Raw genomic sequence first — 15,711 nt, 5'->3', positions numbered from 1 at the left:
AAACGAGGTACCCGTTTTAGCCAGGTTACTATTGATTGATGGAGTTGTGCTATCAGAATAAAAAACTTAGTGGGTTTTTCCCCTAAAAGTTGGAATTCTGATACCAAATCTGGAGCTACAAGCTACTTTTTTTTTTGTTCTTCAACATTTGTTCACACAATGCAGTTACCTTGATTATCCTGATTTGCTTTGTTTTCTCCACATATAAGGACTAGTTCAGACAACAGTAAATTTGTTTCCTAATCGGGCAGCACACTAATTATTAGGTCACTGCGCACATGAATAGCGAAAAATTGCAGCGTACACTAATTGTGCAAATGGCGAATAGCTCTTGCATCTGTCCGCGATGCAGGCGAGTGCATCAAGCTGCACATAGATGTGACCGATCCATACATTGCCACATCTATCTGAACATGGCCTAAAGGCTCAAATGTTTCGGCTGGCTATGGAGTGTTTGGTGTGATTGACCAAAGCAACTTCATCTTTTCTTGACCAGACAAGATATTAAATCTAAGTGAAAACTCATATCTGTATGAATCGTACAATGCAGGAGGGGGACCTTTCAGGTATACCATATTACATTACAGAGTTTCTTCGACAGGCTTTGCTGCTTAAACAAGCACATTAGCAATTCATATAGCTTCAGTGCTAATATTCACATCACTAATTCCTCAACAGGGGATTAATATCAATGAAGAATACCCATGATATGCAAGCAGTATAGAGGCAGGCATTAGGAAAATGTGGTCTCAGTTGGCAAGTAACTAGTGCCTCATGAATATCTGCTCATGAAATGCCTCATAAGTGTCAGATTCCTTGCAGCTTGATCTCGTGAAAAAGAGATTCAGCCAACAAAATGGCAGTTGTATGGCGTGCAGCTTAGAATAGGATTAATAATGTAATTCTTAACTGGCATATACAGTATCATGCAAAAGTTTTAGGCAGGTGTGGGAAAAATACTTCAAAGGAAGAATGTTTTCAAAAGTAAAAGTTGTAGTAAACTATTTTTATCAATGAAAAACAAATGCAAAGTGAATGAGCAAGAATAAAAAATCTAAATCCAATCAATGTTTGTTGTGACCAACATTTCCCTTCAAAGCCAAATCAATTCTTCTAGATGCACTTGCACAAAGTTTTTGAAAGAAATCGACAGGTTAACAACTTGGAGAACTAATCACAGATCTTCTGTGGATGTAGGCAGTGGTGTAACTAGGGTCCTGCGGTCCTTGGTGCAGACTTTAGACCTGGGCCCCCACCAGCCTCTTGGTCAGATGTATGTGTTCTATATCCTGTGAAGACATACATATTCGCACCTCACCTCATTAAAAAAAAAAAAAAAAAAACTACAGACAAAATACAGCTCTGGCAAAAATTAAGAGACCACCTCATCAAAACCCTGTCATGGGCAGTTCAATCTCCAGACCTGAACCCCATTGAAAACCTCTGGAATGTAATCAAGAGGATGATGGATAGTCACAAACAATCAAAGAAGAACTGCTTTAATTTTTGCGCCAGGAGCAGTGTGAAAGACTGGTAGAAAGCATGTCAAGACGCATGAAAGCTGTGATTAAAATCATGGTTATTCCACAAAATATTGATTTCTGAACTCTTCCTGAGTTAAAACATTAGTATTGATGTTACTAAATAATAATAATAATAATAAATTTTATTTTTATAGCGCCGACATATTCCGCAGCACTTTACATTTCAGAGGGGATTTGTACAGACAATAGACATTACAGCATAACAATAATCACATACAGTAGATTATAACAAATACCAAGAGGAGTGAGGGCCCTGCTCGCAAGCTTACAGTCTATGAGGAAAGAGGGAGACACGAAAGGTGGGTGGTAACAGTTACCCTGATTGTATGGACCAGTCATAATGTTAAGTGTGTAACAGTACAGACACAGAGGGCTAATGGAGGCATAAAGCATGTGGGAACATGATGCGGGGAACCTGGTTATGGTAAAACTTTTGGCTCTGCCACACAGGGATAGATTAGGTTAATGTGTTGGGGTGGTAGGCCAGTCTGAATAAATGCGTTTTCAGGACACGCTTAAAATTGTGGGGATTGGGGACTAATCGTATTGACCTGGGAAGTGCATTCCAAAGAATTGGCGCGGCACGTGTAAAGTCTTGGAGACGGGAGTGGGAGGTTCTGACTATAGAGGATGCTAATCTCAGGTCATCAGCAGAACGGAGGGCGCGGGTAGGGTGGTATACTGAAACAAGGGAGGAGATGTAGGGTGGTGCTGAGCCATGGAGGGCTTTGTGAGTGAGGGTAATAAGTTTATACTGAATTCTGGAGTGGATGGGTAGCCAGTGTAATGACTGGCACAAGGTAGAGGCATCGGTGTAACGATTGGTGAGGAATATGATCCTGGCTGCAGCATTCAAGACAGATTGGAGGGGGGAGAGTTTGGTAAGAGGGAGACCGATTAGAAGAGAGTTACAATAGTCGAGACGAGAATGAATAAGAGAAACAGTAAGAGTTTTTGCAGAGTCAAAGGTAAGAAAAGGTCGAATTCTAGAAATGTTTTTGAGGTGCAGATGACAAGAGCGAGCCAGTGATCGAATGTGGGGGGCAAAGGAAAGCTCGGAATCAAGTATGACCCCAAGACAGCGGGCCTGTTGCTGGGGAGTAATAGTGGAACCACACACAGAAATGGCAATGTCGGGTATAGGTACATTAGTAGAGGGAGGAAACACCAGGAGTTCAGTCTTTGACAGGTTCAGTTTCAGATATAGTGAGGACATGATATTAGACACAGCGTTTAGACAATCGCCGGTGTTTTCTAGAAAGGCTGGCGTGATGTCAGGAGAAGAAGCGTATAATTGGGTGTCATCAGCATAGAGATGGTACTGGAAATCAAATCTACTGATTGTTTGACCAATAGGGGCAGTGTACAAGGAGAAGAGGAGGGGACCTAGAACCGATCCTTGGGGGACCCCAACAGTAAGGGGAAGATGAGAGGAGGAGGAACTGGCAAAAGATACAGTAAAGGAGCGGTCGGAGAGATAGGACTAAATGATTATGAATTTGTTTTCTAAGCATTATTTGAGGTCTGAAAGCGCTGGTTGTTTTATTTAATTTTGACCATTTCTCATTTTTAGAAAAAAAAATACAAAATTTATTGCTTGGAAATTCGGAGACATGTCAGAAGTTTATAGAATAAAAGAACAATTAACATTTTACTCAAAAATATACCTATAAAGAGAAAAATCGGACAAACTGAACATTTTACGGTGGTCTCTTAATTTTTGCCAGAGCTATTTATAAATCTCAGAAAAAAATCTCAGAAAAAAAACTGCTTGAATTCTTTGCTTGGTGGAGATCTTGCTGATGCAGTATTACTATCTTGTGTCTTACTGCTGTACTCAGTCATGCCATGATGTATGACCTCTGCCACAAAACTGTCTTCCACATTCTAACCTTTGTTGCAAAGTTTGGCTTGTCCACAACCAGTATTAACCCCTTCACGACCAATGACGCCACATAGGCGTCATGAAAACTGGTACCAATCTGACCAGTGACGCCTATGTGGCGTCATGACTTTAAAGCCCCCCTGCGGGTCGGGTGACCTAGGTCACTGAAAGGTCACCCGACCCGCAGATACAGGGGGCTTTGTTCTTCACCATAGGGGGCGTGGCTTTGCCCCCACGTGACTACGATCACTCTGATTGGCAGTTAAAAGTGAAACAGCCAATCGGAGCGATAGTAATATTTCATCATTGAAAATTGATGAAATATTACTATCCAGCCATGTCCGACGCTGCTGTAGCATCAGACATGGCTGGTGACACCGATCCGACCCCCCCATCGGTTAACGGGGACGATCTGCCTCCCCGCCTTCCGATCGCCCCCCTCCCACCCCCCGGTACTCACCGAGTGCTGCTATGGCTCCCGGTGTCCTGCGGTCCCGGACCATGGGTGCCGCCATATTGGAAAATGGCGGGCACATGCGCAGTGCGCCCGCCGGCTGCATTTTCCTTTCATTCATTTTGATCACTGTGATAAACTCTCACAGTGATCAAAATAGAATGAAAAGTAAGTAAACCCCCCCGTTTATCACCCCCATAGGCAGGAACAACTAATAAAATAAAGAAATTATTTTTAATTTTCCATTAGGGTTAGGGTTGGAATTATGGTTGGAATTAGGGTTAGGGGTGGAATTAGGGTTAGGGGTGGAATTAGGGTTAGGGTTGGAATTAGAGTTAGAATTAGGGTTGTAGTTAGGGTTATGGTTAGGGTTGGGATTAGGGTTAGGGGTGTGTTGGGGTTAGGGTTATGGTTAGGGTTGGGATTAGGGTTAGGGATGTGTTGGGGTTAGGGCTGTGGTTATGGGTGTGTTGGGGTTAGGGTTGAAGTTAGAATTGAGGGGTTTCCACTGTTTAGGCACATCACGGGGGTCTCCAAACGCGACATGGTGCAGCCATTGATTCCAGCCAATTTTGCGTTCAAAAAGTCAAACGGTGCTCCCTCTCTTCCAAGCCCCGACGTGTGTCCAAACAGTGGTTTACCCCAACATATGGGGTATCAGCGTACGCAGGAAAAATTGCACAACAACTTTGGAGGTCTAATTTCTCCTGGTACCCTTGGGAAAATAAAAAATTGGGGGCTAAAATATTTTTGTGGAAAATTTTTTTTTTTTCATTTTCACGTCTCTGCGTTATAAACTTCTGTGAAGCACTTGGGGGTTCAAAGTGCTCACCAGGCATCTAGATAAGTTCCTTGGGGGGTCAAAATGGGGTCACTTGTGGGGGGTTTCTATTGTTTAGGCACATCAGGGGCTCTGCAAACGTAACGACGACTGCAGACATTCCATCAAAGTCTGCATTTCAAAACGTCACTACTTCCCTTCCCAGCCCCGACGTGTGCCCAAACAGTGGTCCCCACCCACATATGGGGTACCAGCGTACTCAGGACAAACTGGACAACAACTTTTGGGGTCCAATTTATCCTGCTACCCTTGTGAAAAAAAAATTGCTGACTAAAAATCATTTTTTTTTTTTAGGAAAAAAAATTATTTTTTATCTTGACGACTCTGCGTTATAAACTTCTGTGAAGCGCTTGGGAGTTCAAGGTGCTCACCACACATCTAGATAAGTTCCTTGGGGGGTCTAGTTTCCAAAATGGGGTCACTTGTGGGGGGTTCCACAGTTTAGGTACATCAGGGGCTCTGCAAATGGAACATGATGCCCGCAGACCATTCCATCAAAGTCAGCATTTCATGATGTCACTACTTCCCTTCCGAGCCCCGACGTGTACCCAAACAGTGGGCCCCACCCACATATGGGGTACCAGCGTACTCAAGACAAACTGGACAACAACTTTTGGGTCCAATTTATCCTGCTACCCTTGTGAAAATAAAACATTGCGCACTAAAAAATAATTTTTTGAGGGAAAAAAAATATTTTTTATTTTCACGGCTCTGCCTTATAAACTTTTGTGAAGCACTTGGGGGTTCAAAGTGCTCACTATGCATCTAGATAAGTTCCTTAGGGGGTCTAGTTTCCAAAATGGGGTCATTTGTGAGGGCTCTCCAAACACGACATGGTGTCCGCTAACGATTAGAAGTAATTTGCATTTCAAAAAGTCATGGCGCTCCTTCCCTTCTGAGCCCTGCCGTGCGCCCAAACAGTGGTTCCCTCCCCCACATACGGGGTACCAGCGTACTCAGGACAATCTGGACAACAAATTTTGTGGTCCAATTTCTCCTATTAGCCTTGTGAAAATTAAAAATAGCGTGCTAAAAAGTCATTTTTGAGGAAAAAAAATTATTTTTTATTTTCACTGCTGTGTTATTATCTTTTGTGAAGCACTTGGGGGTTCAACGTGCTCACTACACATCTAGATAAGTTCCTTAGGGGGTCTAGTTTCCAAAATGGTGTCACTTGTGGGGGAGCGCCAATGTTTAGGTGCACAGGGGCTCTCCAAACGCGACATGGTGTCCGATAACGATTGGAGCTAATTTTCCATTCAAAAAGTCAAATGGTGCTCCTTCCCTTCCGGACCCTGCCGTACGCCCAAACAGTGGTTTATGACCACATATGAGGTATCAGTGTACTCAGAAGAAATTGCTCAACAAATTTTAGGATCCATTTTATCCTGTTGCTCATGTGAAAATGAAAAAACTGAGGCTAAAAGAAAATTTTTGTGACAAAAAATTACTTTTTTTTTTTTACAGATCAATTTGTGAAGCACTTGGGGGTTCAAAGTGATTATTATGCATCTACATAAGTTCCTTGGGGGTCTAGTTTCCAAAATGGGGTCACTTGTGGGGGAGCTCCAATGTTTAGGCACACAGGGGCTCTCCAAACGCGACATGGCAACCGCTAAATATTCCAGCATATTTTCCAGTCAAATGGTGCTCCTTCCCTTCTGAGCCCTGCCGTGCGTCCAAACAGTGGTTTATGACCACATATGAGGTATCGGTGTACTCAGGAGAAATTGCCCAACAAATTTTAGGATCCATTTTATCCTGTTGCCCATGTGAAAATGAAAAAATTGATGCTAAAAGAAAATTTTTGTTGGAAAAATTAATGTCCATTTTTTATCTCCACGTTGCTTTAGTTCCTGTGAAACACCTGAAGGGTTAATAATCTTCTTGAATGTAGTTTTGAGTAGCTTGAGGGGTGCAGTTTTTAGAATGGTGTCACTTTTGGGTATTTTCTGCCATATAGACCCCTCAAAGTGACTTCAAATGTGAGGTGGTCCCTAAAAAAAATGGTTTTGTAAATTTTGTTGTAAAAATGAGAAATTGCTGGTCAACTTTTAACCCTTATAACCTCCTAACAAAAAAGTATTTTGTTTCCAAAATTGTGCTGATGTAAAGTAGGCATGTGGGAAATGTTATTTAGTAACTATTTTGTGTCACATAACTCTATGGTTTAACAGAATAAAAATTGAAAATTTGAAAATTGCAAAATTTTCACCAAATTTCTGATTTTTTCACAAATAAACCCAAAAATTATCGACCTAAATTTACCACTAACATGAAGCCCAATATGTCACGAAAAAACATTCTCAGAATCGCTAGGATCCGTTGAAGCGTTCCTGAGTTATTACCTCATAAACGGACACTGGTCAGAATTGCAAAAAATGACCTGGTCATTAAGGTCAAAATAGGCTTGGTCATGAAGGGGTTAAAAAGGATCTTTCACCAAATTTTTAAAGCTGAACTGGACACCCGATGTAATACTGGCTGCAAAGCAGAATGTTTTTTGTGTTGTTTTTTTATTTTTCACCTTTGTATTTGGCACCTTATTAAGTTAATGTTCAACACAAGTAGGTGTTATCAGAAAATTTTCAATAAGGGCATGTATTTCTGGTACTTCCCTCTATATGAGGGGGAATCATAAGTAGGCAGCAACACACAGGAGAAAGAAGAACATGTCCCACCAAAGCTTAAAGGGGGTGTATCTTGTGTGAGAGAGATGAGAGACTCTGATTTTGCTCCAAAACGATTACAAGTTGCTGTGAGCACAGCAGACCTAAGTGTCATTACTCTCATTTTGCACTTTCATTTCCTGGTAGTCCTTGTGGGGGTGAGGAGCAGCACCAGAGTTTATCTGTGTCACAATACAAACCCTTATATCATCTCTCCTATTGTAGCACTGTCACCTCTGCTGCACTGTGCCTACCCCCACATGGACTGGGAGGAGATGATAGCTCAAATGTATCATTAATCATACTTATGTAGGTTGTGCTCACAGCATCTTGTATTCTCAGTGAGAGCAGGCTGTCATTACATCTCATACAGGAGTAGCATGTTCTGAACTAGTGTGGGGCGTGTTCTTTTTCTCCTGTTGCTGTCATCTTATAATTGGTCAGCATCGCCCATGAGGAAGTACACGCCCCCAAGGGAATACTTTATGTTAACACTCACTTGACTTAAGAAAAATAATTATCTCTGCACTGGAAAGGTGAAATAAAAGTAAAAAAAAATACATTTATTTTTGGTCTGCAGCCACTATTACATGGTTTGTCCAGTTCAACATGAAAAAAAGTTCCTCTCTAAAACTCCTAGATTGCTTTCTATTTTTAAGTTAATGACTGTGTTTCAACCTACAGATACAAAACAAGTCATGGTGATAATCATTTTCAGAATTTTTTACTTACATGCTTGACTATAATCCTGCAAAATCCTGACTTTAGACAAGTGTACTTAGAAGAATTGATGCTATTTTGAACGCAAAGGGTGGTTACACCAATGTTGATTTGATTTAGAATTTTCCTTTGTTTATTCATATTGTAATTTGTTAATTGTAAAAAATAAACTGACATTTTTATAATTTAAAGCATTTTTACTAAACTAAAACTTTTCCACAGCACTGTTTACCTCCTTTTTTGTGGTATTGAGGAGTTCCATCTAAATTTAAAAAGAGAGATTTTTTTATATATAATTTTTTTTTTTTTACTTTTTTCTTGCAGTTCAAAAAAAAAATCTGTTCACTACTCTAAGGCATTCCGTATTCCGTTCCTTCACCCAGATGAAAGTTTCGATCCATTGCCCTTGTCACCCGACACCTTTTGATTTTGAGTATAATTTTTTTTAGACACTCCCTGACAGAAGTTATGTCACTTATCCATGGTATGTAAATAAAAGCTTATAACCTGACGTTAAATTCATCCATTGGTTGTATAAATTATTTTTTTTGAAAGCTGAAACCCTCCGAAATGTGGTTTAGGTTAAGAAAATAAATTGGCATCAATGCAGAAATATTGATCATTTAATGGACACAGAATGGTCAGATTTTGGCAAGACAAAAGTTTTGTCAGCCACAGAAAGTAATGTGATATTCAAACAAATAATTAACTTAAAATACAAATATATGTTGCATAACATTGGTGAATGAAGTTGTAGTGCTATGAGAGTCATATTTAATATTTTGTGTGACTTCCATGAGCTTGAAGGACTGCATCCATGCGGTTCAACAATGATTGATACAATTTATTAATGAAGTCATCAGGAATAGCAAAGAATGCAGTCTTACATGCCTCCCAGAGTTAATCTAGATTCTTTGGTTTTGTCTTCCAAGCTTACGCTTTCATCCTACCCCAAACATGCTCAATTATGTTCATGTCTGGTGACTGGGCTGGCCAGTCCTTGAGCACCTTGATCTTTTTTTTCCTGGAGGAACTTTGTTGTAGAGATGGATGTATGAGATGGAGCACCATCCTGCTGCAGAATTTGACCCCTTTTATGATTTGGAATATAAGAGGTAGCTAATACTTCTTGATATTTTAGGCTATTGATATTGCCTTCCACCTTGCAAATGTTTCGCAGCCCCCCATACTGAATATAACCCCAGACCATGATCTTTCCACCACCAAGTTTAACGGTTTTCTGGGTGTATTTTGGATCCATACGGACTCGAGTAGGTCTCATGCAGTATTTGCGGCGGCTGTGGTGTAATTCTACTGAAGATTCATCAGAGAAATCCACCTTTGCCACTTTTCCAGCGTCCATCTGTTTAGCAGGCTGTGGGACTTTGCAAATGCCACACAGTTTTTTATTTACCTTTTGTTTAGTGCTGGCTTCTGGGCACTGATTCGACCATGGAGGCCATTTCGAAACAGAATCCTACAAACAGTTCTAGTTGACACAGGGACTTGAAGTGATCAGGCCTGTTGGAGCTCTGCTGCAGTGGAAGATGGGCTTGCTTTGGATTTTCTAACCAAGAAACGTTCCTCCTGAGCTGTTGTCTTGCGGGGTCTGCCGGACCTGGGCTTGTCAAACACATCGCCAGTCTCTTCGAATCTTTTTTTTTTTTTAATTCTTTGTACTTGACGCTGAGACTCATTAAAGGTGCCAGCCACCTCTGCAGTGGATCTGGTCTTCAGCCTCTTGATAATCCAGGCTTTGGTCGCAGGGTGGATTTTTGGCATGTTGTCAGAGCTCAAGTTGCAGCTCAAGAGAAGATCTGGGGTGCTGTGTTTCTTTTTATACACACCCACTAATTAACTGATCATTTACTGAGCACAGGTGAGGATGTAAACTAGGATTGGGTGCATTATATGACCAGGCAACAAAACTTTTGTCTTGACAAAATCTGACCATTCTTTGTCCATTAAATGATCAATATTTCTGCATTGATGCCAATTTATTTTCTTAACCTAAACCACATTTCGGAGGGTTTCAGCTTTCAAAAGAATAATTTATACAACCAATGGATGAATTTATCGTCAGGTTATAAGCTTTAATTTACATAACATGGGTAAGCGACATAACTTCTGTCAGGGAGTGTATATGTTAGTGTTATCGTACCTTTGGTTAATAGGTTTTCAATATTTTCGGGAAAATTTCTGTTTTTCATTTAGTTGCATTTTAATTCTGCACACAAAGAAATATTCTTAAGAAAGACAAAACTTCACTTTTACTTTCTTAAATATTCAGGTTTTAGGTATAGTAACCTTTTTGATTGTCCAACAGCCTTGTATATTGTTTAATAATAAAATTAAAAATACTAATTGCCTAATAATTTTTCACACAGTGTAGATAACTTAGGGAATGGCACATCAGTGATTCAGACATGCCATCTATGGATAATCAACTTTGATACGGCCACTTTTACTTAAGACCACCGTATATATTAGACTGGAGTTGATTGAACACTTCTGTATGATCAGGATAGTCTGACAGTCTAATATGTATGAGTCCTCCTAACTCTCCTCCAACAGAAAAAGTCTGAAGTGTAAAGAATCGAGCCTGTTGGGTTTCCAATGGCCAATCCTTCTGTTCTCCTTTGAGATGAGCTTCTGCCAGATAAGTCTGACTGTAGATTTCTCATAGAGAACAACAGAGTGCTCGACCGAATGAAGCATTCCTGTATGGCCTGTTTCACACATCAGTTTTAGTGTTCAGTCAAAATCCGCTAAAATGGCCGATAGCGGGTCCGTTCCTGAACTGACCACAGCGTTTGTCACTGGACCGTTATTTTAACGGATCCGTGAAAGGAAGAATTTTAAAGGAACCGCTGCCTGGGGAAAGGGAGAGATATTTTCCAGCCGCCAGAACAGAGTTTAGGGTTAAATTTCCGGCTGAGTGAAGTCTTTCAGCCATACGCAGTGAGAAGTGCGGATCCTGCCGCCCGAAAAAACGTTACATGCTTTGTTCGGGCATGTCGGCGGACGTCAAAATTTTGGCGGATCTGCAAAAAAACGGATCCAACGGATGGCCATCCGTCAAGATCCGCCGGTAATGCAACTCAATGGGAAAAAACAGATCCGCCAAAAAATATGGAGGATCCTTTTTTTTGCAAAACGGCGGATTTTGACTGATGAACAAAAACTCATGTGTGAAACAGGCCTATCAGGAAAGCCAATCTTTGACCATTAGCGATGAGCAAACGTGCTCGGATAAGGTATTATCTGAGTTTGCTTGTGTGCTGACCGAGTGTCTTCGATGTGCTCAAAAAATATAACACCCCATCACTCCTGACCATCCATCCATTTGGAAAAAGATGACCAGGAGCTTTAGTCCCAAAGCACCTAGGGAAATGCACCCAACTGATCAAATAACACATCTGACTCAACAGATTACAAGTTTAGGGTGAACTAGTGCTTTTGATTGTTGGATTTGTACCAAGTGGGTGCATGGCCAGATAATGGTACCAATGGGTAGCTTTAAATGAAAGCCACGAAGAGTCTGCAGAAGACAGTCACATGCCGCTATCCGTTTGCTGCTGTTATTTTATTCTAGGAAAGTTGATCATAACCCATTAGTTCCCCAGCAGCCCCACTTTGCCAACTGTTCTCAGTTTCCCATTTCAGAACAATTTTCATATATTTGTATTTAAATCTAATTGAGTGGTAAACATAGTATACAGAGTAACATTCCTTCTTGTGCCAATATTGCAGGATCCATATATTATAGCTGTCACTCTGTCAGCCATGCAAGTGACAGCCATTACTTGTATTTTGGCTGTAGAATCAGTAGCCGAGTTCTCTTTCCTCACGGTAGGGGTCAGCACCGCTATAACATCAGCATCTGACTCTTCACAATACAGTGATACAAAGAGATTTCCTAGGAATAAGTACAAGCCTTCTAGTTCACGGTGGATTTTCCCTTCTTTCATTATGAACTGCTACAAACCATATTAGGTCCGTCATGACATTTTTAATTATTTGTCAATTTTGGTAAATTAACTTTGCAGTTGTGCAGAAATGTACAAAAGTGATTTCAGAAAATAAGTAGGAACTAATAAGGAACATTTAATTTCAAATTAGAAGTTCATTTTTTTTTATTAGCTTTATATCACTAAGTAAAATCTTTCTACTTTTTTATCATTTTAAATCAAAATATAACTAAATTGAAAATATAACTAAATTGATTTAATCTATAATCTTTTTTCCTCTCCATTGTTGTCTTGCTACTTTTTTCTTTTAATACAGTGATGTTCCTTGCTGGTGTATGGTTTCTAGTATGTTTGATAACTTTTGCCTAATTATCTTTATACTGCCAGGGCAGGGCAACGCTTCGCCTCGTCATCTTTCCCGCTAATAGGATTCTGTCTGCTTCAGCAATCCGTAATTGGAGGCTTCATGTACAGAAACAAAGTTTTCGTAGTAAAGCTCATTGTCCCAGCTTCTGGCAGCTACACAAAACAGGGGGAAAAAAAAGGAAATGTGACGCAAGACATAAACCTAAAAACATATTAATGTGCAATTAAAGCATACAAGATTAAATGTGATGATGAGGGTGTTATATTGCCTTTGCATATTTTGTTTTTTACATACCTGGCTCATATAGGGGTTTAACATGGATAATACTGAAAACTGTATATCTGACTATTGTAGATGCAGAAGAAAGTAGGGAGACTAACATTTTAAATCTTGACAAATAATGATTTTTTTTTTTTTTTTTTTTTTTACAAATTTCTCTTTCAAAGATAACTCCTGCAGTTGAAATACCCCTTTCCAGAAAACAAAAAAACTTGGGAAGCATTTAATATACCGAGATAATAACATTCCATTGATATTGTGGGTTTGTGATCTTGAACCAGAGAACTAATTGTGATTAATGCTGTCACAACAGAGGGAGAATATATTCACTCTCTCCAGAGAGACAACACATACGCGAATGATTTAGACCCTCTAACAACACATGTTTAATTTATGCTTGGGAGTCCATCCAAAACACCACCAAATTCTCCCGAACAATAGCTAGAAGTTTCTTTTTTCCTGTTTTGTCAGCATTCTCGGCAGACGTCGGCGCGTACTGAGAACATAATGCTGTGATGAATAGCGCTGCGACTTTAGCCTTTTTAGATAGTTAACAAAATGAATTGTAGAGTTCCAAATTTGATATTCCCGAAAAACCGAAAACACGCTTAAATTTATAGTAAAGAGTTGCAATTCAAACGTTTGAAAGAATGAGTATAAAACACAATAAATGTATAAATGCTGGTAAATACTTTTATTATTTATAATTGTATTTCTTTTGCATCATTTTTTAACCATTGTTTTTACAATGCATTAATTATCCACGTAAAATGTAACTCTGTTAACTTCAGATATGCTACAGGAATAAATATTGATGTTGATAAATCAGCTCTAATTACATATAAACTGGTTAACAAGACAGAAACGACATGTTATGCTTCTCTAACTAGTGTAATGCGTTAAGAGGTTTTGATGTGATAAAAAAAAAATAAAGAAGAAATTAGTTTTCATTTAAGGAGAATCTGTTTCCTGCTTAAGTGGCTAATATTTTAATTAAGTCTGGTGTGAAGTTTTTTCTTCTCCCAGAGTATCTTTGATAAACTCTCTCCTTTATGTTGATGGTAATTAAAGAGATCCCCACAGACCACAGTGTACGCTGTGAAGGGCCCATGCTAATTGTCAGGCAGGAGACACTGACCAGTTGGTTTGCCATTGTGTAGCCAGAGTCGTGCTGTCAGTGGAGCAGTTTTCTTATTTTCGCATTGTCCGCCGTTGTCAGGGCTAACTGCACGCTATTGTGGCCGGAGATGTTTCACAAATTGAGGCAGATGGCTCCGATTGAGACACGTGTCATTCAGAAAGGGAAGAGGGGAAAGGCATCTAGAGTGGGGGTCAGAGCGGGTCACAGACCTGCTCCGCTACTTGTTAGTGTTTTCAAAAGACCATGTGCGGCAACATCATTGTCCTCCAGTTAGCAGGGAATAGAGGGGCTTTTACTTTGCATGAGCTCCACCATCCAGGCTGCGGCTTCTCTATTCTTGCACATCGCATGCTGTCCTCCTGGAATGAATTAGCAGGATTGACAGAAGTCCTTTGTATCTCCGATGGCTTTTCAGTCAATTGACGAGCACAAAAGGACAGTTTTGCTCCTAATTACATGTAATTAGGGGGATTTATGTGTTTTGGAATTCTCTGTTGTTGCAAATTGTAACATTTTATGATTATTTTTTATTGTTTTAATTCATCATTATATTTGGTTATGTTGTCGTTATTATTATTATTATTATTATTATTTTTTAGTTTGGGAAATGGAGCCAGGGTTAAAAAACAAAATGCAAATAACTGACTTGGCCGGGAACCTATATTCTTCTCAATATCATTGACAGCAGTGAATGTGTAAAATTGATAATAATAATTACAGACTTATGGCAATGTATACTATGTACAAAGGACATGATATATGTATTTACTACCCTCTGTTCCCCCTTCTTCATTTTCCAGATTTGCAGCAAAGACTGTGCACAGTGGGTCATTGATGCTGGTCACAGTGGCGCTGAAGGAAGGCTCCACAGCTCAGCTCATCATAAACACAGAGAAGACAGTGATTGGCTCCGTTCTGCTGCGGGAGCTGAAGCCTGTCCTGTCCCAGGGGTAGCCAGCTTACATCTGGACTTCAGAATCTGGCACAAAACAAGTGCCTGGCATCCACTACTGCTGCCTTTCATTTATAATAATAGCTCTTCCATCTGGCAGTAGTGGGAAGAATACACTCTGGACAATCTTGTCTCCTGCTTCAGAATGCTAGTATCTATCATGTATGCAAGTCCTTGTGATAGCAGAGCTTGCTAACCAAAGATCATACATTTTTCTGTCACCTATCTCTACCATTTGTTACCCTTTTTGTTTTGTTTTTTAAGTAAGACTTTTAAACACCTTGTGTCTGGGTAGGACATTTCTGCAGTGTGCCTTTTCAGATGTCCATGGCACTAAAGTGGGTATGACATTCTGATATACGGTATTTGGTAAAATAGAAAATTGAGTCAATTGCCAACGGGTTTTATACGGTTGCGATCATTCCTCCTTTCAGTTTCATATTGTTGAATAAATGTTACTGAACACGACATCCTGTGAACGAGTCCATGAGTAAAAAATGCTGCAAAACCTCAATCAAAGTGACTAATTTTTTTTGGTGTGATGTTCTGGGGTTTGTCAGTATGGACAGTGGGTTTGTTGTTGTTTTTCCTGTAAGCGGACAATGCCATTAGCAAATATTGTTGCCATGAATGGATGTATTTGATCAGCAACAATGTTTTGGTGTGTGGTACTTATAAAAGGAACATCCACATAAATGCAAGAAGCCATGGTTGCCAGTAGAATGTTGGCTAGAGCAGAACTGCCTTGCTTTCTTCCTGTGCTGCACACACCAATCTGTCCACACAATGTAAAGGAAAATGTGATTTATCAGACCAGGCTACCTTATTCCATTGTTCCACGGTCTAGGTAGGATGCTCACATGCCCTGACTTTCATCAGTGGACAGTG

The 15,711-nt window shown here is 40.0% G+C and overlaps 1 protein-coding gene across 1 annotated transcript in view; it reads left to right on the top strand.

Annotated features, from left to right (window-relative positions):
- The window catches only part of AP3B1 (adaptor related protein complex 3 subunit beta 1), a 351,534-nt gene extending 336,243 nt beyond the window's left edge, over window positions 1–15,291 (top strand). Inside the window, exon 27 of the mRNA XM_073584144.1 lies at window positions 14,672–15,291. Coding sequence (XP_073440245.1) covers window positions 14,672–14,825 — 154 coding nt within the window. The 3' untranslated portion in view covers window positions 14,826–15,291. The remainder of the gene's footprint in view (window positions 1–14,671) is intronic.
- The last annotated feature ends 420 nt before the right edge of the window (window positions 15,292–15,711 follow it).

The sequence above is a fragment of the Dendrobates tinctorius genome, unplaced genomic scaffold (genome assembly GCF_039654945.1).
Source record: "Dendrobates tinctorius isolate UK_male_01 unplaced genomic scaffold, ASM3965494v1 ptg000083l, whole genome shotgun sequence".
Classification (NCBI taxonomy): Eukaryota; Metazoa; Chordata; class Amphibia; order Anura; family Dendrobatidae; genus Dendrobates; species Dendrobates tinctorius.
Note: the sequence above shows the minus strand (reverse complement) of the source record. Positions and strands in the feature narration are given on the sequence as shown.